This window comes from Megascapheus bottae, chromosome 18, assembly GCF_031878675.1.
Source record: "Megascapheus bottae isolate mThoBot1 chromosome 18, mThoBot2.hap1, whole genome shotgun sequence".
NCBI classification, from domain to species: Eukaryota; Metazoa; Chordata; class Mammalia; order Rodentia; family Geomyidae; genus Megascapheus; species Megascapheus bottae.
In genome coordinates, this window is record NC_143526.1 from 29,107,163 (window position 1) to 29,135,007 (window position 27,845).

The 27,845-nt window shown below is 49.0% G+C and overlaps 1 protein-coding gene across 3 annotated transcripts in view; it reads left to right on the forward strand.

The window, feature by feature from the left end:
• The first annotated feature begins 10,049 nt into the window (after positions 1 to 10,049).
• Hck (HCK proto-oncogene, Src family tyrosine kinase) overlaps positions 10,050 to 27,845 on the forward strand; it is a 32,476-nt gene continuing 14,680 nt past the window's right edge. The window contains exons 1-6 of one of the 3 annotated variants that reach the window (XM_090352154.1): positions 10,050 to 10,279; positions 19,764 to 19,881; positions 23,038 to 23,080; positions 23,373 to 23,472; positions 24,029 to 24,127; positions 25,945 to 26,048. In XM_090352154.1, coding sequence (XP_090208280.1) covers positions 19,765 to 19,881; positions 23,038 to 23,080; positions 23,373 to 23,472; positions 24,029 to 24,127; positions 25,945 to 26,048 — 463 coding nt within the window. In that variant the 5' untranslated portion in view covers positions 10,050 to 10,279; position 19,764. Of the gene's footprint in view, positions 10,280 to 12,221; positions 12,293 to 19,763; positions 19,882 to 23,037; positions 23,081 to 23,372; positions 23,473 to 24,028; positions 24,128 to 25,944; positions 26,049 to 27,845 lie in introns of those variants that run through there. The other 2 variants (XM_090352153.1, XM_090352152.1) reach the window with 2 other exon arrangements.

The following is a 27,845-nucleotide window of genomic DNA, read 5'->3' on the forward strand; positions in this document are numbered from 1 at the left end:
GTGGGACCCAGGCGACCGTAAATGGTCCAGGGACAACACTCTGACAACAGAAGTCTCTGGTCTAGACAATTCAACTCTACGGTCCCTGGGTGAAGGAGCTGGAGCTCCAGGAGGGAAGTGGCCAAGCCAAGGCCAGTTGCAATACGCATGCTCCAACCCAGAGACAGTAGAGACCCCCCCCAGAGACATTGGGACCCTGAGGCAGTGGGAACCGTATAAGTTCCCCTTGGAAGAAATGTTGGAAACTCAGTCTTGCCCACAGTCCTTGTCCAGGAACTGTGACAGCGCTGTGAGAAACACTGGACTGGTTCTTACACAACAGCTCTGGGGGTGAGGCAATTTCCCTTGCACCCAAGAAAATCCCCACCCACCCCGGAACCATTGTATTACCAAAGCCTTTTAACCCCTTGGTTCCAGAAGTCCACAGGGGGCTTGCTAGCACGGCCCAGCCCCTGAGCACAGGGCCACACCTCCTGCTATGCCAGAGTCATTTCCTATTGTGGTTCAGTTCCTACTACCACAAGCTGGGAACTCCCCAGGGGGCAGGACAGCTGGTTCCCATGGACCTATAGGGGTTCTGCAGATAGGGAATTTCCCGTGGGGACTCGAGGACAAGTGTTAATGTTAGTAAAATGTCTCCAGCTGATTTGTGCCCTAGATGGAGGCAGCACCCATCTGGCAACTTTGTTCCTTCCTCCTTTCCAGCTAGAAACACCTGACATTCTCCTTACATATGGGGTGTGAGGAGTTGTGGGGCCCCTGCCACTCAATGCCCCCCATCCATGTATGGTCTAAACCCCTTCAGCCAGGCTTCATGCTACACACTAGAGGGAGACAGAGCACAATCTCTGCCCACTGGATGAGGGGCACAGCCCCCAAATGTCTCTAGGTCTTGTTTTCAAACCTGCTGCCCAGGGAGCAATTTGGGAGGTTGAGGGAGACGTGGGGCAGGCTTTTAGGAGAGGAAACCAGAGCAGGTTGAGAGGCCCTAGAAGGGCAACCAGGAAGTGCAGATGTTGAAGAATGACTTAGTGGACTTTTTTGTTTGGGTGATTTTGAACTCAGGGCCTCACATTTGAGTCATATCCCCAGCCCTTTTTGTTTCAGGGGTGTGTGTGTGTGTGTGTGTGTGTGTGTGTGTGTGTGTGTGTTCAATAGGGTGTTTGTTTTTAATTGATTGAAATGGGGGTCTTACAAATCTTTTTGCCCAGGTTGGCCTCAAAGCACCATCCTCCAGGTCTCTGTCCTGAGTACCTGAGTAGCTGGGATTACAGGCTTAAGCCATGACATGGCTTTGGTTCATTTTCTTCAATTGAACTCAGCTGTTGTGCAAGACAAGGGGGTTGGACCAGGGGCTGGAATAGGGACCATGAGATGCTAAGAACTGACTCAAATAGATGGGAGGAAGGAAGAGGATAGGTTACCAGCGGGAAGAAAGAAACCAGATTATTTAGCACATACACACTGGCCTCTTGGCATTTACATTGTATTAGCATTCCATAATATACTTAGAGCTACCAGAAAAGGATAGTCCCACTTCTGACCTCAGATATTTCAGATGAAGAGTAGAAGGGTCTTAAAGCCAGGCCAGTTTGTCTTGCCTGCTTCCTGCAATGGGAAGTCCATTGTGGGAACGTCACATTAGGAAACTGGGCCGACCTGCCTGTCACCTGTGGTTTGTGATGTAAAATAAGGCTACCTTGAACCCACGGATTGGCCCCGACGCCCTCTCTGACCGCACCTACCTCCCCCAGTCCTGCCCACCTTTATGCTGATAGACTCCTGCATCTTACTTTAGCCCCTTGTACTTTCCCAATAAACGAGTCTTGCTGTGACAGTCTCCCTGGTGCATCTGTGTCTTCCCTCTGGAGAGGGAGGGCTGGGTGAAGGCGGCCAAGTGGGCCCTAACCTTTCTGGGTCGCGTCTTAGTCGGGGCGTGTTCTCCTTGCCCCTCCTGCGGGTCAGGAGACAAGAAGCGCTAAAAACCCCGACAGTCCATAGTCTTCCATCAAGTCCAAGCTAACCACTGCTTCAATGTCCTCTCCCTACCCCTCCCTCCTCTCTCATTTCCCTCAGGTCACCTATTAGATCTTTGCCTGGCACTGCTAACCCTCTGCCCAGGAGTCATCCTGTACAAGACAATGAAGCACCCTGAAGAAAGTTCTCTAAAAGCCACTCACCCTGAAAACATTGTGTTTCTGAACTCATCATCTAGGCAGGAGAGAGCCTTGATGAGTACACAAAAAGTGAAAAACCTGTGACCTGTAGGAGGCCCTTCAGAGGAAAGAAATACAAATGACAGCATGAAGCGTGATGTGGTATCCACACATCTCACTTGTGTCAAGAGAAATACAAACTCATGCTAGTCCAGGGACCTATTTTCGATGACTACATTGGCAGGGCTCAGAAAGTTTGGTGACTGGATTTGTGGGTGTGGGTGTGGATGTGAGAAACAGGCACATGCCTCCAGTAGGAGGGTGAATGGGTACAGACCCTACTAGGAACTATCCAGAAGTATTATTTTTCAGTCTGTCATGGTGCTTAAATTCAGAGCCTGGGCACTCTCCTTGAGCTGTTTTACTCAAGGCTAGCACTCTTCTACTTTGAGCCACAGCTCCATTTCCACTTTTTTGTTGTTGTTTGCATCTCCTTGGAGAAAAGAGTCTCATAGACTTTCCTTCCCCAGGCTGGCTTTGAACTGTGATCCTCAGATCTCAGCCTGCTGAGTAGCTAGGATTAGAGGCGTGAATCACCATTGCCTGGCTGTCTGGCAGTATTTTCAGCACGTGGATTCCACTTTGGGAAGTTCTATGTTTCCATGCACTGGAAGTTGATGGGCAATTAGAAATGAGCCAAATGTTGATTGCTAGGGGATTAATTGGATAGGTATTGGTTTATGCAATAATAGAATACCATGCAGCCATACAAAGGAATGTAATAGCTGCCTGTGTAATTACTGCAATAGGGAATTACTTCCAAGTACAGTAACTTTCCAGAGTCATGGATAAGTATGGGTTTAATTTACAGAGGTGAGCTCTAAGCCTGGTGCATTTTGTGGCATATAAGCAAACAAATGGGCAAAGCAGAGAAGAGTGCACTTTGGCTAGTGCTGTCTACTTGTTCAAAGAGTCATGAAAGGTCCAGGTACAGCAGTGCATGCCTGTAATCCCAGCTTAGCAGGTAGAAGCTGAAGGATAGTGAATTCCAGGCAGGGCTTGAGACCCTGTCTCAAAACCAAAAATAATCAGCTGAGAGTATAATTAATTAAACAAAATAAAATAGAGGAAATATATGTCTTTGTGTATCAGGAAATAGCTCTGGAAGGACATACAAAACAGGATACAGTTGTAGCATCTAAGCTGGGGAAAGAAGAAGGAGGAGACATGCATCTTAAATGGGTCAGGAATATGCACTATAGTGGAGCATCTTTTAAGAACTTTTCTTAATGTATAGAGGGGTTACAGTTCCATTTGTCAGGCAGTGGGTACATTACTTCTTGAACATTGATACCCCTTCTCATGTTTTTGTCCCACTTTCCCTCCTCACCCCCTCCCAGTCATCTTATTTTTCCCCTTCTCTTCCCTATTTCAAATAAACAGTAAACATATATACAATATACAAAGCAACAAAGTCAGATACGGTAACAGCATGAGATAAACCATAAGGGGAAAAAATAAGAAAAGAAATAACCTCACATAATACGTTAAGAACAAGAAATTAAAAACTACTGTTCTATTTGTTTAGCTCTGTAGACACCATAGCTAACTGACCTTCCTATATCCACCTACAACAAATACACACACACACACACACACACACACACACACACACACACAGATCTTTCAAGGAAGGGCTGGTTCTCACTATTGCCATGCTCAGTGTAGGACCCTTTAGTGTTTAGAGGGCCACTGTCTCAACAGCCGAGTTCATTGAGAAATGAACCAAAACTGAGTGTCATGGCTTAAGCCTGTAATCACAGCTACTCAGGTACTCAGGATGCAGAGACCTGGAGGATGGTGCTTTGAGGCCAACCTGGGCAAAAAGATTTGAAAGACCCCCATTTCAATCAATTAAAAACAAACACCCTGTTGAACACACGTGCACATCCACACACCCCCACACACACATTTTACCAAGTAAAATGTAGAATATAGGTGATGAGTCTAGGAATTTCACTGCAAATCCTTTCAATGTTGCTGTATATTTAGACACTTTCATAATAAAATGTTTAGGGGAAAAGACTCTTAATGACTATACAAACCAGTTCCTCATTCATTGTAATGATGAAGGCAAACAAATGAAAACAAGTGTATTCTAGTTTAAAAAAAGAAAAAGTGCTGGGTGTGGTGGCTCATGCCTGTAATCCTAGATACTCAGGAGGCTGAGATCTGAGGATCAAGGTTTAAAGCCAGCCCAGGCACTAAAAAATGTGAGACTCGTATGTACAATTCATTTCCAGAAAACCAGAAGTGGTGCTGTGGCTCAAGGGGTAGGGTGGTGGCCTCAAGCCAAAGAGATCAGGGACAGAACCCAGGCTCAGAGTTCAAGCCCCACAAACACCCTATTGAACACACACACACACACACACACACACACACACACACACACACACCACACAGGCCAACTATGGAAAAAGCCAGCCCCTCCCAGATTCTAACATTCCCTTCCTTTTCAGTGATGCCCTCTGTCTCTTGTACCCTGTGGCTTCCAGACTTTTCTCTACACATCTGCACACATGTATATAGACACCCCCACGGGTGACTTAAAGGAACATGCCCTGTGTATGCCTGTCCTATATCTTGAGGCATCTGTGTGTTAATTCATGCACGTCACACTGATAGTGCTGAGTAAGGATGTGAGGAGAGGGCCTCGGCCCCACTCATGCTGCAAGACAGAAGGATTGGAATAACCACTGAGGAGGCTGCTGAGGCAGGAAGGTCTCAAGTTCAAGGACAGCCTGAGCTACATAGTAAGACCCTATCTCAAAACAAAGTCTGGGTGCTATTGCAGTTGCCAAACCTGGGTGGCCAGGCTGTGTCGAGTGGGAAGTCATAGCCATGTCTGGCAAAAGCTTTGGGCAACTCTGGGTCTGACTACCCCCATCCCTGGTCCCCCCAGCAGAGCTCTTCCCCAGAGAAGAGCAGCCTGGCCTGGGCTTGCTGCACTCAGACTCAGGAGGAAGTCTCCAGAGCACTTCCTTTTTTCTCACCCTTTGGGGATACTGGGGGAAAGAGGGGGTGTTGTGAAACTGAGCTGTCCCCCAACCACCCCTGAGGGGAATGATGGGCTGGAGGTGGCCCCACAGCTGGAGCTCGAGAAACAATTTCATGGGCTTCCCCGGCACGCCTGCTCCTCCCCTAAGCCTTCACTGAACAGCCAGCTTGCTTCCAAGTCAGCCCTGGACCAGTGTCACAATGTCCCAGCTGCTTTTTCTGCCTCACCTTGCCAGGTGCACCTGCAGTGGGGAAGGTTGAAGGGGAGGGGTTGTCCGGTCCCTGTTGCCTGTCATGCCCTATCCCTGCTACTTTCTGTATCCATCATGCTTCAACCCCATGCATCGCCTCCTTCAAGAAGCTCTATTGTGGCCAGGTGCGTGGCCTAGTGGTAGAGTGCTTGCCTAGCATCCATGAAGCCCTAGGTTCCATTCCTCGGTACCATATGCAAAGAAAAAGCCAGGAGTGGTGCTATGGCTCAAGTAGTAGAGTGCTAGCCTTGAGTAAACCTAAGGATAATGCCCAGACCCTGAGTTGAAGCCCCAGGAATGGCAAAAAAAAAAAATTACTGGGGAATCCTGCATGGCCTGTTGTCATTTCTCCTTATTTTTGTCTTGCTATTCTAAAATAAATCCTTGTTAAAACAAGAAAAAGAAAGAAGTATTTATAAAGTGTGTGTGTGTGTGTGTGTGTGTGTGTGTGTGTGTGTGTGTGTGTACATGCTGGTCTTGGGGCTTGAACTCAGGGCCTGGATGTTTTCCCTTAGCTTTTATGCTTAAGTCTAGTGCTCTACCACTCGGGCCACAGCTCTAGTTTTTTGGTTTTTTTTCTGGTTAATTGGAGATAAAGTTTTATGGACATTTCTGCCCAGGCTGGCTTTGGTCCTTAATCCTCAGATCTCAGCCTCCTAAATATCTGTAATTACAGACATGAGTCACTGCACCCAGCAGCATTTCCCCTCCCCCTGAAGTGATTCTCTCTGATTGAACCCCAAATTGCTTGAGGGCCAGAACCATAGGATGGATTTTTGTGCTCCCAGACCCTGGCAGAAATGCATATCCCATGCCCGCTGCCGATGGCTCAGGCCTGTAATCCTAGCTACTCAAGAGGCTGAGATCTGAGGATCAAGGTTCAGAGCCAGCCCAGGCAAAAAAGGACCTGAGACTCTTATCTCCAATGAACCTCTAGAAAATGGGAAGTGGGGCTTGGCTCAAGGGTAGGGTAGTAGCCTTGAGCTGAAGAGCTCAGGGACAGCGCCCAGGCCAATGGAGTTCAAGCCCCATGACCCACGTGCCCCGTCCCCCCCCACACACACAAAGTACATTCCAGAGGCCCTTAACAAGGATGAGGAGAATTAGAGAACAGAGAGTTTGGTGCTAGCACTTGTTGGTGGCTCTCAGCCTGGAGCTTCCATTCCTTCATCTGTAAAATGGGTCCACGCTGGCCGTGGCCTGCACAGAACCTTCGAAAGAGAGACAGACACGTTAAACATGAGGATATGGAGACAGATCGGGGCCTTGGGGAAGCTTTTTAGGAAGGCGTTCTCAAGGGTAGTCTTTCTGGGTTTTTCTTTGCCACCTCAGAAAGAGAGGGCCATCAAACCCTGTCTAGGAGGATGTCCTGCTTTGCAAATAAAAGGAGAAATGTTGAACCCTGAAGTAATGACTGGACCGCCCCTCCCCCTTCCAGCTTGTTATTTCCCCCCACTACTGGTGGGGTGAAGTTGTTTTTCTTTTTGTAATTGTTATTATAATTAGCATTCTATTATAATTTAATTGTTATTATACAGAGGGGTTACTATTTCTGGATTTAATTGTATTCTATTGTGGGGATAATGTATAGAGAGAGGGGTTACAGTTACATCCGTCAGGTAATGGGTGCCTTACTTCTTGAACCTTGATACTCCTTCTCATGTTCTTGTCCCCCTTTCCCTCCCTCCACCCCCTCCCCTTTCCAGCCTATTTTGAATATAGAGGAATCAGCAGCAGTCCCAAGGACTTTAAAATACGACATGCAAATGCTACTAGATATAGGGAAATCGGTTTTGGAAGGAGGCTGATAAGTGAAACCTGAATTGTTCCCCAGCTCTGGCCCTTGCCCTAGGCCCAGCTAGTTCAAGTCTTCCTTCGGTCTAGAGCACAACTTCGAGAGGCCCACTGTAGGCATGCCCACACGGGTTTATGTCCCAGCTCTCCTGTTTTCTAGCTAGAGATATCAGGCAAGAGATATTAGAGTTTGAACGCAAGGGCCTCTTGCTTGCTAGGAAGGAGCTGGACTATGTAGGACACAGTTCCATCTCAGTTTTAGTTTAGTTTTTGTTTTGTTTTTCAGTGTCTCATGTTCTGGCCCAGGTAGCCTTGGACTGTGATCCTCCTATCTATGGCCTCTCACTTAGCTGGGATGACAGGAGCAAACCACCAAGTTGGGCTTCTTTTGTTGAGATGAGGTCTCACTAATATTTTGCCCAAGCTGTCTTGAACCATCTCAGTTTACTTGATCCCTGAGTAGCTGGGATTACAGAAATGAGCCAGCGATACTCAGTCCTAGGCAAGTGTCTTACTATGAATCATCCATCCACAATTATCTGTATTTATTAGAGATAAATGAGATGCTGTACGTGAAAAAAACTACTTTATGCTGCTTAGCAGCAGAGACACAGGATATGGGACTGCCCAGTCCACACTGATATGGGGCAGGGATCAGCCTCGGTGCCCTAGGCCTCCATCACTGCTCTAGCCTGACCCACTGCCAAGTGCACGCCCAGGGTGCCTTTCTTAACTTGATATCCTCGAAAAATCCTACCTGCATCCATCCTGTTCTCATTCATGAAGTGTCTGATTTTGTCCTTGTTTCTTTTTCTCTCTTTGTTTCTTCCTTTTCTTGGGGTGTATGTGCTGGTGTCGAAACTTGAACTCAGAGTCAGAGATCTGTGCCTGAGCTTTTTGACTCAGGGCTAGTTCTTTAGCATTTGAGCCACAGCTCCACTTCTGGTGATGGGTGGTCAATTAGCGATGAGCCAGAGTAGTTAAGGTTACAGGGAATTATTACATGGGAATTTATTAGTGAAAAAGAATGACTATTAAATGTGAACATGTGGAGTGACTGGATCACATGTCATTGGCAGAAACACCAAGGGGTGGAGTGACTTTGAAAAAGTTTAGGAAGAAGTTGTATCTCCATTCATCCTGACCCAGCAATTCTAATCCTAAGTACTTAACCGAGGAAAATGAAAGCATGAGCACACAAACACTTGCACATGGATGTCCCTGCAGATTTATTGACATAGTAAAAACTCTACGACAACTAAAATGCTATCAACAAACACATGGACAAACAGTGGTCCATCTGTGCTCTGGAATACTTCTCAGCAGTGAAGAGGAATGCACAGCTGGTGTACATAAAAATATGGAACATCTTGCAAGCAATATAGAGTACATGAAGGGAAACATAAAAGGAAACTTATCATTTGACTTGCTATTATTAGCAAGCTACTATGCACAGCTAAGAATGGTGTGGCCTAAGTGTCACCAGTGCCAAGATTGAGAGTCCCTGCAAATCCTGGCCCCAGAATGGCACCAGCAGGGTGTTGCTGGAAGAATAAAGGAATGAATGAATGAATGAGGAAGTGAACAAGAGGGAGGATGTGGGCTGGAGCCGTGGGAGTAAAGGGAGCAGATGTAGAAGTGTTTCTGTGTGTTCTGGAGATGTTTGTGTCACAGGATTTTAGGGCAAACAGTCTCCACCTCCCCCTTCCTTCTCCCTTCTCTTCCCTTTCCCCCACCCTCTGTAGCTCAGGCTCTCCTGGAGTTCCCCAATCTCTTGTCTCAGCCTCCCCAGAGGTGATACTATACACAAGCTCCACCGAGCTGGCTTTAGTCCCTGTCTTCTTCAGTGGTTGGGCTCTACTCTACCGGGTGAGAACCCATCCACGTAGGTTCTCACCCTCCAGATGCACTTGGGCCCTTTTCCGTTTGGGAGGGCATCTGTGTTCTCATGAATCCTGCGGGAATAAGCTGTGGCCCGCAGGTTCCAGCGGTCAGGGGTTTTGCATGGCATTTGAATAGCGCCGGTCCGGAGAGGGGAAGCCGCTGGCCACAGAAGGGCGGATGGCTACGGGGAGGGGGGAGGGAGGGTGAGGGGGAGAGTGGCTCCGAATGCTTGAGGAGGGGCTTAGAATCTTCAGGAGAAACTCCTTCCAGGCTGAGTTAGAGAGATGGAGGAGAATCCCCGACTGGGACGGAAGTTTTGGGGGGTGGGAGATTAGAATAGTTGAGGCCCTGGGCTCCATCCGCAGCGCCCCGCACCCCCCCACCCGTGAGAAACGACAGACCCCTGCGGTTGGGGTTACAGATCCCGCCCTAGCATCCACGCGGGAGCCGAGCCCGGCGCCCTTGGCTCACACCTGTATTCCTGGCTACGAGATCGTGCGGGTTCAAAGCCAGCCAGGGTGGGAGAGTCTGCGAGATGCTCATCTCCAACGAATCGCAGAAGACGCCGAACGCGGCACTGTGGCTCAAGGAGAAGGAGCTCAGGGACGGCGACCTGGCCCAGAGTGCAAGCCTCAGGACCAGCAAGGGAGAAAAGAGAAGAAGAGACGCTCCAGATGCTTCCTCCGGATCCGGGTGTCGGGGCTCTTGAATCCTTTGCGCACCGGGTTAGGGATTAGAATGCGTCAGGGCGAGCGTTCCCAAGGAGGGGAGGAGCGGGGAGAGCCGAGGACCCCTGGGTGGGGCTCGACCCAGGGGGCGGTGCCTGGGCCCTTGGGGCGGGGTTGGCACGGCCTGGGGCGCGGCCGAGACGGGCGCAGACGGCCCCGGGGCTCCCGCAGGTCCCGGGTCCCCGCCGCCCAGCTCCGTCGAGGCTCAGAGGCGGGGTGAGACATCTGGACAGCCCAGCGCCCCGACAGCCGGAGAGGACCCGGCACCCCGGCCTCCGGATCCCGACCGTCGGTTCTTCCTCGAGTGGGCTCGGGCGTCCCGGCCCCCCTCCCCGAACACTGCCGAGCTGGGGGGGCGCCCGAGCTGCGAGGATCCGGGCTGCCCGCGAGCCGAGGCGCGGGCGCCCAGGTGAGTGCGGGGTTGGGGTCCCCAGTCCAGGCGTGTGCGCACGGGGTCTTGGGGGGACCGCGAGGGGAGCGGCGGACATCGGGGCGCGGCCCGGAACGAGCCGAGAACGAGGGAGCTGGATGGGGTCCGGGTGAGGGCGCGCCGCCACCCCCGGAGGGAGGGGGAGCTGGGCCTGGGAGACGGTGACTTCACGCCGGGCTGCCGCCTGGCTGGGCGGTCCAGGTTCCCCTTCTGGGGGACGAGGAACCAGAAGTGGGAGGAGAAGGGCCCCCGTGGTTCCCGGTGCGGGTGGCGGGTCACGCAGGGCTGGCCGCCGGCGGAGGGAAAGGGGCAGCTGGGCGGAGGCGGGGCGCGCGGGCCACACCCAGGCCAGGCCGCCGCAGCTGGGTGCCCAGCTGCCCCCCACCCCAGCCCCCCCAGAACCAGAACCACAGAACGGCTGCCCTCCCGTCCTCCCCCCTCGTTGTTTTTTGTTTTTTTTTTTATGCCAAAACTGGCTTGAACTCAGGACCTTAGCACAGTTGCTGGTGCTCTACTATTTGAGCCACACCTCCTCCACCTCTGGGGCTTTTGCAGTTAATTGGAGTGATCTGCCCAGGCTGGCTTTGAACTTCAGTCCTCTATTCTCAACCTCCGGAATAGTTAGGATCACACAGGTGTGACACACTGGTGTCTGACTGTCCTCTCTGTGAGACCTTGGCCGTGGCACGGACCTCTGAGTCCACAGTTTGCTCTTCTGGGAAATGGGGCAGTCTCCAGTCTTTCCCCGAGGCTGCTGTGGGTTAGAACCTGTGTGAATGAGGTGTGGGCCAAGCCGGTGTTGCAGTCAAGGGAGGGGATTTGTGAGCTTAGACTGCGCTGGGCCTTCTCCGTTGCTCTTCTCCATCTGTTTCCACAACTGTAGGACAAGATGAGAACACACACCGAGTATCCCTTATCTAACATGCTTGGAATCCTGAAATTTGGATTTCAGAGTCTTCCTTCCATCCTTTCTTCCTTTATGGTTGTTTTCAGGATTGGGTTTTGAACTCAGGCCCTCAAGCAAGCACTCTACTACCACTTAAACTGCTCACCCAGCCCTGTTTTGCTTTAGTTCTCCTTCAGAGTTTCCAGTTTTTGCTCATACAGAGATTCTCCTACTTGTGCTTCTTTCCTAGCTGAGAGGAAATAAAATAGCATATTTGAATTTATTTGGTAAGATGAAGCCTCACTAACTTTTTTTTTTTTCCAGTCCTGGGCTTGAGCTCAGGGCCTGAGCACTGTCCTTGGGTTTTCTCAAGGCTAGAGCTCTACCACTTGGGCCTCAGCACCACTTCCAGCTTTTTTCAATGTATGTGGTACCGAGGAATCGAACCCAGGTCTTCATGCATGCTAGGCAAGCACTTTAACCACTAGGCCAAACTCCCAGCCCAAGCCTCACTAACTTTTGACGGGGCCTAGCCTTAACCTTTAATCCTTCTGATCTCTGCCTCTTTTGTGGCTGGAATTATTGGTGTGAATCAGGATGCTCAGCCTGTTTTGTTGTTTTTTTTTAATTGTTAGGCTTTGTTTGTTATTGGCAAAGCAAATGATGAAATACCTTGGATGTGGAGTGAGTTCTAATAGGAGAGCTACATGTATCATTATATATATATATGCCTTTTATGCCTGGCCTAAAAGTAATTGATATATCTTCAGCACATCTACTGTTTGACTGCCACCTGTCACTTGAGATCAGGTGTGGAATTGTCTACTTGTTGTGCTTAGTCCATTCTGAAAATGTTCCAGGTTTTGGAGCAGCTGAGGTTCTGTTTGAATGAGTACTGAAGGAAAGTTCTTGGGCTGCTCAGGAATCCTTGTCACCACGGCTCTAGTCCAGCCTGATGATTTTCTTTTTTCTTTCTTTCTTTTTCTTTTTGCCAGTCCTGGAGCTTGAATTCAGGGCCTGGGCACTGTCGTTGGGCAGGAGGACAAGGACAGTTTTGCTCAAGGCTAGTGCTCTGCCACTTGAGGCACAGCTCCACTTCCGGTGTGGTATGTGGTATCGAAGAATCGAACCCAGGGCTTCATACGTGCTAAGCTAAGCTCCTGGCCCCAGCCTGGTGACTTTCAAGACTGCATGGAGACAGCCGTGGTGGCTCAGGCCTATAATCCTAGCTACTCAGGAGGCTGAGATCTGAAGATCTCGGTTCAAAGCCAGCCTGGGCATAAAAGTTCGTGAGACTCTTATCTCCAGTTAACCATCAGAAAATTGGAAATGGCACTGTGGCTCCAGTGGTAGAGTGCTAGCCTTGAGCTGAAGAGCTCAGGAACAGCGCCCAGGCTCAGAGTTCAAGCCCCACAACTGACAAAACAAAACAAAACAAAAGACTGCATGGAGCTTGATGTGCAGCAGGCAGGGGTCCATGCTTGTCAGGCATTGCTGATGAGGTCGTGGCCTTTCACTGGCCTTCTAGCTTACCTAGCCTTAGGTTACAGGCGTGGGCTTTCCTGTGCGCCTGTAGGAGAGTGTAATGGTGTGTGCGTGTGCGTGTGCGTGTGTATGGTGTAAGTGTGAAGCGAGGCCAACTGTTGCTGGAGCTTAATTGGCTGGGGGAAGTCATGGAAATGAGGTGGCCTTGGGGGGGCTTGTGAAAGGAGGGGAGCCCAGGATATTGCAGATTTCTCTGTAATATCTAAATTTTAGTGAGAAAGATATACTAATGTTTGACTAGACTATGAAAGTTTATTTTAAAAAACAGAACACAAACCTTCCATATAATGAAAATATATCTGCATGTATGGAAAGTCATGAGAGCCGGGGGGAGTTTGGCCTAGTGGTAGAGTGCTTGCCTACCATGCACGAAGACTGGAGTTTGATTCTTGGGTACCACATACATAGAAAAAGCCAGGGCTGGGAGTTTGGCCTAGTGGTAGAGTGCTTGCCTAGCATGCACAAAGACCCAGGTCCCATTCCTCGGTACCACATACATAGAAAAAAGCCGGAAGTGGGGCTGTGGCTTAAGTGGTAGAGCTCTAGCCTTGATAAACCCCAAGGACAGTGCTCAGACCTGAGTTCAAGCCCTAGGGCTGGCCAAAAAAAAAAAAATTAGAAAAAGCCAGAAATGGTGCTGTGGTTCAAGTGGTAGAGCTCTAGCCTTGATAAACCCTGCTCAGATCCTGAGTTCAAGGATGGGAAAAGAAAAAAAAAGCCATGATGAAATCCTTTATTTTGTATTTATGTTGTTAAATGTAATTAGGTAATATAATGTTAATGCTAATTAAGTGTTAAAAAAAAACTTCTAACAACTTTAAAGGAAATCCAGGCCTGGGGCTCATCCAGCTTAATAAGAAAATGTGGAAGGATCGGAGCATTTCTGTAGCAGCTCTGACCACATTGTAGAGAGCAAACGGTTAGGCTGATGTTGAAGTAAATTACCAATGGGGCACTGAGGTTCCCCTCCCAGCTGGGGCAAGGAGAGCAGCCCCTATGAGCAAGTGGGGTCTTTGATAGCCTGAATGATGTAATTGAGGCTTTCTAGGTAAAGAACATTCCAGAAAGCAGCCACGTCATGACTAGTGAAGCATGGCCAGTGAAGCCAGAACATTGAGGAGGATGGTGAGGACGTGGAGTGGAATGACTCAGTAAGCTAGGAGACAGGTGGGTGAGGTTGACTCAGATTGGATCCTGGAGGTCTCCCCACTGTGCAAGGAGCCTGGGGTACCCTGGGAGTTGTGAACAGAGGAAAGATGTGAACTAAAGGCTCACTTACTTTAAAAGGCACAGTGGTGCAAGCCTGTGATCATAGCCACTCAGGAGGCAGAGGTAGGAGGAGCGCTATCCAAGGCCATTGTTTATCGGAAAGATGAACAAAAGCAAAAAAGACTAGGGGTATGGCTCAAGTGGTGCAGTGCTTAAACGCAGATCTGAGCTCAAATCCCAGGACCACCAAAATAAGTAAAGTCTTCTTTTAAGGGACAGAATGGGGATTCAAGCCTATCTCTGTCTGAATTCCTCCCTCATTCTGCATTTCTTGAACTGACCTGTTTCTACTACCCTAAAGTGTTCTGGAGTTGACCAAATGATCTAAGGGTAATGCTAAGAATTTAATATGTAGTTTGAGGTTGGAGGGGTGGCCCAGCAGTAAAACACCTGCCTAGCCCTGAGTTCAAACCCACATATTACCAAAAAGTAATCATTAATAACAATAATTATAAAATAGTAGTTTGCATACATCAAGTCATTGGAACTCATGTATCTCAAAGCTAATCAGACCAAACCATGCAAATAATTTAGACCTCAAGTGCAAGGTCTTTCATGTGCTATCCTGAGTGAGCCAGGGCCCAGCACTTGCCCCTCTGGGACTGTTTCATCCCCTGAATGGGGAAGGGGCTCATCTCTGGTCCCTTCCTGTGCTCTGTCAGGAAGGGGATGCATCTCTACAAAGGGGGTGACCCCCAATGTCACAGTACTTGGTGATAAAGATGGCTCATTCAGAAGGGCAGCCAGCTAACTTGAGAAAGGGAAGCTAACACCCCTCCCAGAAACTGCTCAAAGAACTCCCTATACCCCTCATGGCTGAGCTGTTTCTGGAAGAGAAAGTTCCTCTAACCTTGCAGTGCTGAGCCACAGGCCCAGCAGTTGCCTTCCTGGGCTTGCTATTTGGTTCCTCCTTCCTGACTGATGAGAAACCAGAGCTCTAAAAGCGATCACGTGACCATCTGGGTGATCTCTCCTATGGGTCTTCCATTTCCCACTTGAGTTCATAATTCTGATCTGCTGACTATAAGCCAGGTAGGGTAAGAATAGCACAAATTCATTCGGCAAATGCATATGGCGGCCCATTGTTAGTGGAGGCTATCTATGGCCCATCATCCTTACCTCTGGATGGAGCCAGTATCACTTTAACCTCCATCAAAACCTATCAGAGAACCCTTTGCCATCAGTCATTTACACCTGAGTGTGGATTGCAGTCCCTTGTAAGAGTCCCCTCTCTATTAGAGTGATTTGCTGCTCAGAGGGCAGAAATACAACTCAAGGCTGAATGAGGATTCATTCATTCCCATTTGCAATCCCAGATGTTTAGGAGGCAGAGGCAATAGGATAACTGAGTTTTAAGCCAGCCTGCATGAAAGTTAGCAAGACGCTATTTATTTCCAAAACAAAATGCAAACCAAATGACTGAATGTGTTGTTTTAAGTGGCACAGCCTTGACCTAGTAAATGTGAGGTCCAATACCCAGTGCCACCCATAAATCAGTCAAACTCAAATTGGCCCAGGCAGAACAGAGAGATTGTTGGAGAGTCCAGGACATACTAAATTGGCAGGGCTGGAAGCAAGCTTAAGAATGTATTCATGTACATTTCTATGCCTTGAGCCAGGCATCAGCCCAGGTGAGCTCTTCCATACTAGGATTGGGTCACATGCCCTCTGCCTGGGTTTCTGCAAAGCTGATTGGTGGGACTTGGTCAAAGACCTGCCCACTGTGGAAGTGCATGAGACTAGAGTCAGCTGAGGCTAGAGGTTTCCAAGGGAAACCAAGAGAAATTAATTTCCAAGGGAAATTAAGGACCCTTGTTTAAAAAGGGAAGCAAATGTCACACGGAGAAATAAACAGTTGTCCCTTTCTGAGAACTTCCAGGAAACCCTCTCCAGCCAGCCACCCCTTCGCCAGGGGATCAGGCAGGTTCCAGGCCCTGTGTTGGAGCCTGAGGGTTCAGGACAGGCCACTGTGGGAAGCAGGTGGGCAGTAGGCTGGCTTTTCTCATTTCCTCTGGCCACACAGAGGTCTGGAGTCAAGGGAGACGAAGGTTTCAGGTCCCAGGAGTTAGCAGTGGCCTAAGGAAGTATCCTGTTTCAGCCAAGGGTCAGCGGTTCAGAGCCACTGTGGGGCCTGTGGGCTAGTTCTGCTCTCAAAGCTTTGTTTTGAACTGCATGAGGCAAGAAATGTGTGTGGAAGTTTGGAAGAGTTTTTCACATCCTCTGTGTTAGGGGACCTCAGAGTAAGTCTGAGAGGCAAGTGCCTCTTTGACAGAGTGAAAGAGAGGTTCAGAGAGGATGAGTGACCTGCCCAGGGCACAGCACCACGGCCCCAAGTTGATTCCTTATCTTAGCCTTTTTTCCCCCACTCAATTGATGAGGCTCAAATTCTAATGTACAACAGATATTTCTGGAGAATTGGTAAAAATGCAGACTCCCAGGCCTCACCTCTGGCGATTCTGAGTGTAACTCAGGTATTTGCAAGATTCAGTGAAAACTATTTGGGTACAAGTAACAGAAACCTGGGGCTTGGAGCGTGGCCTAGCGGTAGAGTGCTTGCCTAGCCCTCTCATACCTCATACACAGAAAATGCCAGAAGTAGTGTTGTAGCTCAAGTGGTAGAGCACTAGCCTTGAGAAAACCGAAGGATAGCACTCAGGCCCTGAGTTCAAGCCCCAGGACTGGCAAAAAACAAAACACAAGTAACAGAAGCCTGGCGCAATGGCTCACGCCGGTAATACTAGCTACTCAGGAGGCTGAGATCTGAGGATATTGGATCAAAGCCAGCCTGGGCACTAAAGAATGTGAAACTCATCTCCAGTTAATTAGTAGAAAGCGGGAAGTGGGACTGTGGCTCAAGGGGTAGGATAGTAGCCTTGAGCTGAAGAGCTCAGGGACAGTGCCTAGGCCCAGAGTTCAAGCCCCATGACCCACAAAAGAAGAAGAAGAGGAGGAGGAGGAGGAGGAGGAGGAGGAGGAGGAGGAGGAGGAGGAGGAAGAGGAAGAAGAAAGGAGGAGGAGGAGGAGGAGGAAGAGGAAGAAGGAGGAGGAAGAAGAGGAGGAGGAGGAGGAGGAGGAGGAGGAGGAGGAGGAGGAGGAGAAGAAGAAGAAGAAGAAGAAGAAGAAGAAGAAGAAGAAGAAGAAGAAGAAGAAGGAGAAGGAGAAGAAGAAACAACAAAGACAAAAACAAAACACAAAAACCAGTAACAGAAACCCAACTGGGGTGATAAAGACACAATTGAATATTTGCTTATAAGCCAGAAAGATCCTGGGGTTGAAAAGCTTCTCGGGCATGGAATCCAAGTGCTGCAACATGTCCTCAGAACCCTTGATCTCCACAGCTCAGCTCCATGGTCCTTTGTGCTGCCCTCAGTGTAAATTAACCTCTTTCTTCATGACTTCCTGGTTGCTAAGCACTCCAGATTCATCATCTTAATCTCCTGGGTTGAGATGCCGACCTTCCCAGGAAAGCCTGAGGATGCTGTAATGAGAATCATGGGAGGAGGGGTGGTAGTGGGCTTGAACTCAGGGTTTCTTGCTCTTGCTTAGCTTTTTCACCCCAAATTGTTACTCTACCATTGAACCACAGGTCCACTTCTGGCTTTTTTGGCGGTTCATTGGAGATAAGAATCTCACAGGCTTTCCTTCCTGACTGGTTTTGAACCTTAATCCTCAGATCTCAGCCTCTCAAGCAGCTAGGATTATAGACATGAGCCATAGGGGCCTAGAGAGAATCACATACTTGCCAGTAACTGGGCCAGACATGATGCCTGGGGGCACAGGACCATGTACCAACTTGATAGTTCCTAAAAGCAGGGGTAAGGTAGCCCTGCCAACCACATGTAGGAGCCATCAGCCAAAGAGGGACACGGAATGAGCAAGAACCAAAGATGCTGGCTACATCCGTGCTTCTCAGAGCACCCAGAGGTCACCTTGGGAGCTTGTGGCTTGAAGCACAGGGGCTGAGAGTCTGTTTCAAAGGGCTCCTGCATCAGGTGGCAGCTGATAATGTTGATGATTCTCCCAGCGGGAATCCACACTTAATGCCAGCACTCTGTTACCTTTATTCCTTCCCAACCCCCCCCCCCACACCACCCCGTTAGTGCTAGGGACCAAATCCAGAGTCTTCTATATGCTATCCGAGTGTTCTACCAAGACATGTGTAGTATTGCACATGCTCCTTTTGTTTTAGTTTGTTTTTTAGATGGGGAATCATTCTTTTACCTGGGAATCATTCTTTTACCTTTTCCTCCTAACTAGCTGGGATTATAGGCATTATCACCATGTCTAGATCACTACTGCATTTGTAAACACTTGGAAACACTCTATCAGAGAGCTCCCTGCCAGAGGCATTGGGCTACATAAACCTCTTCCTCCATCCTATTCCCAGCCCTGCCCCATTCCAAAAGCAGTGCCATAGGTTCTAGGGAAAAGTCACCAGCGTGTAGTTACCAAAACACAAGAGGAGATGTTGTCTCTTGTGCCCTGTCTTCACATACCTTTCTTTACATAAGAATCCATGGTAAATTTTTGCTTGAACTAGGTGCCAGTGAGAGATACCGGAAATCCTAACTATTCAGAGGGCTGAGATCTGAGGATCAGAGTTCAAAACCAGCCTGGGCAGGAAAGTCCATGAGACTCTGATCTCCAATTAACTTCCAAAAATGCCAGAGCTGTGGCCCAAATGGTAGAGCACTAGACTTGATCATGAAAGCTCAGGGATAGCACCCAGGACCTGAGTTTAAGTTCCAGGATGGGCACAACATTATTTTTCTCTTGAATTTAGTCTATCAACTAATTACTGTTTCCTGGAATCTTTTTTTTTTCAGTCCTTGGCCTTGAACTCAGGGTCTGAGCACCGCCTTTGGGCTTTCTCAAGGCTAGAGCTCTACCACTTGAGCCACAGCACCACTTTCTGGCTTTTTTCTGTCTATGTAGTACCGAGGGAATGAACCTGGGTCTTCGTGCATGCTAGACAAGCACTCTACCACTAGCCCAAACTCCCAGCCCTGTTTTCTGCAATCTTACAATGATAGATGCAAGTTCCCAACTTTATTTTGCCTAATAGGAAGCTCTAGTTCTTTGTGATGGTTGCACCCCCACTCTAGGATTTATTTGGTCATTCATTCATTCATTCACTCACTCAATAAGCACTCACTGAGTACTCCGCTAACTCATGAATAAGACATGTAAGTTCACAAAAACAGCCAAACACCCTGATCCAATACTAACAGAGGCCTTTCCCAACTACCCTGTCACATCTGCTTTTATTGTCTTCACACTTCTTTCCAGTTAACTAAATTTGTTGTATTTCTTCCCTCTTTACTTGCTTAGTAACTGTGTCTCCTGTTCAGTCATCGACGGCTTGAACTTGCCTGTCTTATTCATGGGTTAGCAGAGTCCTTCGTGAATGTTTATCAAATGAATGAATGACCAAATAAGTCAACAAGAAAGAGAAAGGATAAAGTGGAAGAGAAAAAGAAGGGGGAAAAAAGAAAGAAGGAAAGGAAGAAGGAAGGAACCAATTATAAAGGGATGTGAGGAGTGCGATGCTGTGGTTATTATTTATCTGGATATGGGAGGCTACACTACGCATGCTCACCTTTGCAACTCACTGCATACTAACAGCAGAGCTTTCCTAGCTGTGGAGCTAGCCTAGGTGTCAGGGTGGGGAGGGCCAGTGGAAGCCATCCCTCCGGACTTGGGATTCAGCCCCAGGAGGCTCCCTGGCCCTGCACAACCTGAGCTTCCTTCCCTCTGCTGCAGGATGGGGGGCAAGAAGTCCAAGTTCCTACGCGAGGGAGGCAAGGCCTGGAAAACGGAGCCAAACACCAACCCGCACAACCCTGTGTACGTGCCGGACCCCACTTGGTCCAGCAAGATGGTGAGCTGGGGAGGGGCCTCGCATCACAGTGTCCTTTCCACACCACACAGGGTGGCACAGGGCAAGGTGGCATCAGCGGTGGCCTAATAACCCCACCTTCCTCCTCTTAAGCAAGGAAGCCACTTCCTATCTCTTGATGCAGGGTTTGGGTCCTCAACTGGGGTTCCACCAAACTAGAGGTTTGGGGCAGTGGGAACTGCCTAGCAAGCCTCCAGTGAAGAAGTTCTGGCTGGTGAGAAAGAGTACAACTAAAGGCATGTGTCCCACATGGACACAGTAACTGTCCTGGTGAGAGTAGCACAGGAAGTCGGTACAGTGCTCACGCTTGTAATCCTAGCTATACAGGAGGCTGAGGAGTGGGGATTGCAGTTTGAAGCCAGCCCAGGCAGGAACATCTGAGAGACTCTTACCTCCAACTCACCAGCAAAGAACCTGAAAGGGACAGTACCTAGGCCCACAGTATTGGCACATGCACGTGTGCATGCATGGGCACACATAACACACACACACACCAACGCAATGGCACATAGCAGCCTCGTGAGAACTAGGAATAGTGGTAGAAGTGTTTGCTTCTGTACTCAGTGCTTAGCTCAGGCTGACCTCAAAGCAATTGCTTCAGGAGTGTTTACGTGCTCTGTCCTCACTATAGTCCTACGGAAGGAAGCTTGTATTCTACCCATCTGACACATGAGGCACAGAGATTAAATGAGTTGCCTGAGGCTCCACAGTCAGCATAGGGAGAGCCAGGATTCAAGCCGAAAGTACAGTGGTTGCCCTCCTCCTGATCACGGTAAGGACCTGAGGGCCCACAGTGGCTGAGACTAGTGACAGCAGCGGCAGCAGGTGTCATATTGCTTCTGGTCTTCAGATGCTTGCTGTGCTCCAGGTACTGGATAAGTCCTCTTCCTACCATAAATTTTCTGCAAAGCCCAGAGGCAGGAGTTAGGCCCCTTGCAGCCAGGAGGCCTGAGCCCTGAAGAGGTCACACCAGGGAGACCCACCTTTCCAGCCCTAAATGTAGAGCTGTTCTGTTCTAAGGTCCTGTGGTCCAGCCCTCATCTGTTGGCTAGGGAAGTCCAGCCCTGTGGCAAAATCCCGAGGTGGGGTATAGCCTCTCATTTGTGCTGTTGCCTTAAAATGTAGCACCTCAGGTTGGAGAGAAGCCTGACACTCCCATCATTTTGCCTTTCTGGATTCCAAGCCTCCCTCATAGCCTGCTCCAAAAATACCTGCTCCCTCCACCCCACCAGCCTGTGGAAAGTAAAGCAAAGCCCCTCCCTCAATCCTCCCCACTTTCTACCACCTCCCTGGGTAAGAGCCCCGGGCTTCCTTCTGTCCTTGGCCCCGCTATAAGTGCCCTGCCTAGCACAGGACAGTTCTGGAAAGGAAAGAACGATGGAGCAGCTACTTTTCTTTATGCTTGACTGCTATAAACACGGCCAGAGATATCCTGAACTGTCACTCTGGGGTCTGTTCCTTTTCTAAACTATGTGGGCCCTGGGATCCTTCTGTGCTAAGGCTCCTAGCATCTCAAAGACCCTCTGATTTGTCACAAACAGGTGGTAAAGTACTCCTTCTACATACATACATATACAACCAGTTTCTGTCCTATCTGGACATGACACTGAAAGAATGTGATTTTCAGTCCTTGTGTCCTCCCCTCCTGGAGGCTCATAGGCCCCCAGATCAGTTTGAGAAGCCCTCAAGGACAAAGGCTTTGTGAATCTTCCCAGGAGTCTAAGGTTATTCCTCAGTGTTTCCTAAACTATTTCTTTCAAATAAATGCTTAATGACATACATAGCACAAGTCATTAAAAAATTTTTTTAAAGTGGGGGGCTGGGAGTTTAGCCTAGTGGTAGAGTGCTTGCCTACCATGCTCAAAGACCCAGGTTAGATTCCTCAAAACCACATACATAGAAAAAGCTGGAAGTGGTGCTGTGGCTCAAGTGGTAGCCTTGACGAAGTCCAAGGACAGTGCTCAGACCCTAAGTTCAAGCCCCAGGACTGACAAAAAAAAAAAATGCCAGATGCTGGCAGCTCAGGCCTGTAATCCTATCTACTCAAAGCTCAGCCTGGGCAGGAAAGTCCATGAAACTCTTATCACCAGTGGACCACAGAAAACTAGAAGTGGTGCTGTGGCTCAAGTGGTAGAAGAGCAGAAGAGCTCAGGGTCAGGACCCAGGCCCTGAGTTTAAGGCCCATGATTGACAGTCAGCCAATCAATCAAGTTACAAGTCAGTAAAGGGACCATGTGTGCCCCTTTAACCAGGATCTGAGAATCCAGTTGAAAGCCAGCCCTGCCAGAAAAGTCTGTGAGATACTCATGTCCAATTACCAGCAAAAAGTCAGACATGAAGCTGTGATTCACATGATAAAGCTCCAGTCTTGAGCAGAAAAGGCCAAATGGGAGCTCAAGGCCTTGTGATCAATTTCTAGTACCAGAACACACACACACACACACACACACACACACACACAAGTCAAGACAGGTACCAGTGGCTCGTGCCTATAATCCTAGCTAATTAGGAGACTGAGATCTGAGAATCATAGTTTGAAGGCAGCCTAGGCATGGAAGTCCATGAGACTTTGATCTCCAGTTAAGCATCAGAAATACCCGAAGTGGATCTGTGGTAGAGTGCTAGCTTTGAACACAAAAGCGCAGGACAGGGCCCAGACCCCGAGTTCAAGCCCCGGGACCAGCACACACATTTTTAAAAAGTCAGTCCAGGGGCTGGCAGTTTGGTGGAGTGCTTGCCTAGCATGCACGAAGACACAGGTTCGATTCCTCGGTACCACATACATAGAAAAAAAGCTGGAAGTGGTGCTGAGGCTCAAGTGGTAGAGCTCTAGCCTTGAGAAAGTCCAAGGACAGTGCTCAGGCCCTGAGCTCAAGCCCAGGACTGGCAAAAAAAAAAAAAAAAAAGTTAATCCAGAATTCCAGCATTCTCCAGTATCTCCAAGACCCAAGGCAGACGCCATAACTTTGATCTTATTCTATCTGTGCCCCCAAATATGCTGTGTGGACCCAGGCATGTTCTGACCCTTCTCTGGGCCTCTTCCTATGGCACGTGGGCTAGGGTGAACCACTCATGGGTATCTTCTTCCACCACAGGCACCTCACCTCTCTGATTCATGTCCTTCCATCTTTTCCTCAGGGGCCTAACAGCAACAGTGGCAACCCCCCGGGCTTTGCGGACGGTGAGTACCTGGAAGCAGGTGGGCATGTACCAGGCAGAGGGTTAGGTTAGCTTCTCATTCAAGGCAAGAGTCAAAACCATCCTTGACAAATTCCTTAAATGATCTCCGAAGTTCTTTGTCTAGGCTCTGGGGTTTCTAGAGCTCAGCTCAGTAGCAGAAACAAAATTGCCTTTAGACTCAGTCCATGGGCTCCTCATTCACAGCAGAGCCGGGCACCAGGGGCTGGCAAGGGGACATCCAGGCTATAGGAGCGCTGGGGTAGACTTACCACTCCCATCTCCCTTCCTGGCAGGCTCTGAGGACGTCATCGTGGTTGCTCTGTATGACTATGAGGCCATTCACCGTGAAGACCTCAGCTTCCAGAAGGGGGACCAGCTGTTGGTCCTGGAGGAGTGAGTCCACAGCCTGGCACCCTAACACATACCCACCTCCAGTGTTCTCTTAGACTCCCTTTTGTGCTTCCATAAAGGACCAGATAGGACCAGGTGTGGTGGTGCATGCCTGTAATTCCAGCTACTCTGGAGGCAGAGGGATAGGAGGATCCTAGTGTGAGGCCAGTCCTGGGCCAAAGCACAAGACTCTATCTGAAAAATAAGATGGAGCACAAAGGGGTGGAGCTTGGTCTCAAGAGGCAGAACACAAACTTCAGTACTACACAACAAATAAAAAGGACCTCTTATGTAGGGAGTAAATGACCGTAGAGAGTCATACCATAGAGAGCATACCAGGGAGAAGGGCTTAGGGCCACCTAATTAGAGATCAGGCTTCGCTACAGATCCCCTGGGGCTCAGGGTCAAGGCACATAAGCTTTGGGCCAGGACAGTCACAGTCTGCCTCTCACCCTCCTGGATTTTGTAGTGAGGGATTATTTAAGTCAAGAAGTGGGCCAAAGGGAACTGAAGGATGGTCACTCTGCCTCCTGAGCCCTTTTTCCCTCCTGTTCTTCAGATCTGAAGAGTGGTGGAAGGCAAGATCCTTGGTCACCCAGAAAGAGGGCTACATTCCCAGCAACTATGTAGCCCGTGTTAACTCTCTAGAGACAGAAGAGTAAGTATTCTAGGTTTCCAAAAGGAAGTGTGAGCAGGGCCAGCCTGTTCCCATTCCAGGGCCCTTGCACATCCATCTCCCCTGCCCTGCCTGGCACTCCTCCTGGAACTCTTGGCTTTGCTGGCTCTGTCCTCAGGTTGTAGAGAAGCCTCTCTTAGATGGATGCCTTGTAGCTCTTTCTTGTAGAAGCAAACAGTACTGTTGCTTTGCTTGTTCACACATGCGCATATGCACTGTCTGCCTCCCACACAGGATGAGGGTTCCTGCTTTGGGATGCAGAGATTTCAGGCCTGCCATTAAGACTTCCATCTGTTCAGCCCTGGGAAATGCACTTGCCCATTCAGTTCCTTGTTTCCTTGCCTATAAAATCAGAATACTAAAGGTGACAATTCCATAGAGTGGTTAGTCACGGGTGGCTCAGGTCTGTAATCCTTAGCTCTTATGGAATCTGAGACCTAGGAGATCAAGATTCAAAGCTGGCCCTGGCAGAATAGTCCTTAAGATTCCATCTCCAAAATAACCAGCAAAAAGTGGAGCTGGAGGTGTAGCTTGAGTAGTAGAGCACCAGCAAACAAGCAGAGCTAGTGTGAGGTCCTGAGTTCAAACTCCAGTACCAACAAAACAAAACACCTTAATGGGTATTAGCTGTTTTCTATCCTGTTGATTACAGAGGAAACAGGAAACAGAGGCCCAGAGAGGTAGCACAACTTTCTCAAAGCTACACAGCATGTTTATTTATTTATTTTTATTTATTTATTTATTTATTTTTGCCAGTCCTGGGCTTGAGCTCAGGGCCTGAGCACTGTCCTTGGACTTTCTCAAGGCTAGAGCTCTACCACTTGAGCCTCAGCACCACTTCCGACTTTTTTCTATGTATGTGGTACCGAGGAATCGAACCCGGGTCTTCATGCATGCTAGGCAAGCACTTTAACCACTAGGCCAAACTCCTGGCCCTACACAGCATGTTTATAACAAGACCAGGAGCCTATTGGCCTGTGCTCTGGAGCTATTTCTTTTTCTTTTCTTTTCTTTTCTTTTTTGCCAGTCCTGGGCTTGAGCTCAGGGCCTGGGCACTGTCCTTGGACTTTCTCAAGGCTAGAGCTCTACCACTTGAGCCTCAGCACCACTTCTGGCTTTTTTCTATGTGGTACCAAGGAATGGAACCCGGGCCTTCGTGCATGCTAGGCAAGCACTCTACCGCTAGGCCACACTCCCAACCCCACTCTGGAGCTTTTTCAATCACAGTGTGTAAGCTGCTCCTCACCTTGGCGGGGGGCCGGGAGGAATGGACTCAGCAGGTGCTGTTAGAGTTCTAACTTCATCCCATATCCTAAATAGCTAGAAAAAATGAGGGGACATTCTCAGGATGGCAGTCTGAAGTTTAGATTTTTTTTTTTGGCAGTACTGGGGATTGATCTCTGGAACCCCCATTTACAAAGCAGTCATTTTAACCCTTGAGCAAAACCCTTCACGCTTGTAAAACTCTGCAAATCTCACCTGTGCATTGGACTATATATGTGGGAAAGGGTTGGCTGGAGCAAAGCAGGCCTAGGCCTGTGACCATCAGTCCCCCCCCCACCATGGTCACATGACACGTGGAATTTGCCGCGCTCAGATGCCTGGCTTCAGTGTGTGAAGACTTTGGTCTCTTATAAGAGGCTTTTTTGCCATAAAAAAGAAGGGGCTGTTTTCTCCCCACCCCCCAAAACTAAAAATCCTAGAGTAAATGGATGATGCTGCAGGAAGCCCAGCCTGTGAGAACCAGCGTCCCCATCCACACTTCTCCCCCAGGCTCACTGGTGTCCTCATCCCATCAGGTGGTTCTTCAAGAAGGTCAGCCGGAAGGATGCAGAACGACAGCTACTGACTCCTGGCAACATGCTTGGCTCCTTCATGATCAGGGACAGTGAGACTACCAAAGGTGACAACCACCCTCCCTACCTTGTCCTGAGCCCTAGGCTCCATTCTACCACCCCTCCCTTGGGAAAGGCTTTGGGGTGGGCAGAACAACTCAGCCAGGGGTTCATGGCTGCCACTCCAAGCAGGGCCTGCTGGGATTCTGTGCCTGGCTTGATTCCTCCTCAGCCCTAGTAGTTATAGGCCTAGGTCAAGGGAAGTAGTAGTAGCATGACGTTTGGGCCTTGAAAACACACACACACACACACACTCACACACACTCTCTATCCTGCTGACCTGACCATCATTAGCCTGTATTTTTTTAATCCATTAAAATATGTATGTCTCCAGCATGATTCCTCCCCACGTGAGGAAATGGGTGTGGGGGGGGGCGGTGCAGGGAGACTAAGCTAGCCTCTTAAATGGTTCCTAGAAGACAGGATCCAGGTGGCTGTGCATCTTGAGAGTGACCAGAAAGAGAACAGGGCCTGGAAATCACCAGGTAGCTCACACGGCATCGGCTATGCTGACTTTCCCAAGGACACGCCTGCAGGACACCTTCCTGCACAAAATGCTCTCACCTGTGGCTTTTTTTTTGCCAGTCCTGGGCTTGAGCTCAGGGCCTGAGCAATGTCCTTGGCTTTCTCAAGGCTAGAGCTCTACCACTTGAGCCTCAGCACCACTTCTGGCTTTTTTCTATGTATGTGGTACCAAGGAATCGAACCCGGGTCTTCATGCATGCTAGGCAAGCACTTTAACCACTAGGCAAAACTCCCGGCCCCATCACCTGTGGCTTTACATTCAGAACTGCAGGATCCACTGGACGTGTGACCTCACAGTATTGTGAAACAAAGCACTTGTTTTTTCGGGGGACACTGCTGGAAGGCCCCTGTGTAGCTTCCCACTTTGCTCCAGGCCGTCTGAATTGCTGAGGCCTGCAAGTGGCTGGATCTAGGTTTGAGATCACTGGCTGTTTAGACTTGATTTTCTTCCTCCCAACAAACCCCTTTACCACCCCTAGGAAACTGAGACAAAAATGTACAGCCACACACAGCCCAGGGGAGCTGGAGGCCAGCTGGTCCATCCTGCAGACAGGGACAGAGAAACCAGAATAAACAGCTGGGTTTTGCATCCACAGCCCTTCCAAAGTGGGGGGTGGGGTGGGGTGACCTGCAGCAAGCAGCTCCTCAGTTCCCTCCTGCTGCTTTTCCCTCTGCCCACCCCACACATCAGCTAAGCCAGCCTCACCTGGACTAAGAGTGGCTAAGGGGGCCTTGGAACCAACTACTTGGGTTTGAACACCAGCTGTGTCATGTATCAGCTGTATGAGTTGTTTCACCTCTCTGGGCCTCACTTTTTCACATATATTTTATAGTAGTATAAAACCTGAACCTCGTGAGATTCTTTATTATAACAAATCATATAATTCAGCCAGCACTGGTGGCTCACGCCTGTAATCCTAGCCATGTAAAAGGCTGAGATCTGAGGATTGTGATTCACAGCCAGCCCAAGTAGGAAAGGCTGTGAGACTTTTATCTCCAGTTAACCACCAGAGCATTAGAAGAGGAGTTGTGGCTCAAAGTGGTAGAATGCTAGCCTTGAGTAAAAGAGTTCAGGGACAAGGCCCAGGCCCTGAGTTCAAGCCCCACAACCACAAATAAAATAAAATCATATTATTCATATAACAAATTATAGTCAAATGAATATTATTCCTGTTCATTGTTTACTCATACTTTGCCTGGCATGTGTGGTCAACTTATTCATTCAACAATTTAAACTTCCACCAAATTCTACTTGATATTGTGCTATCAAAAGCAGCATC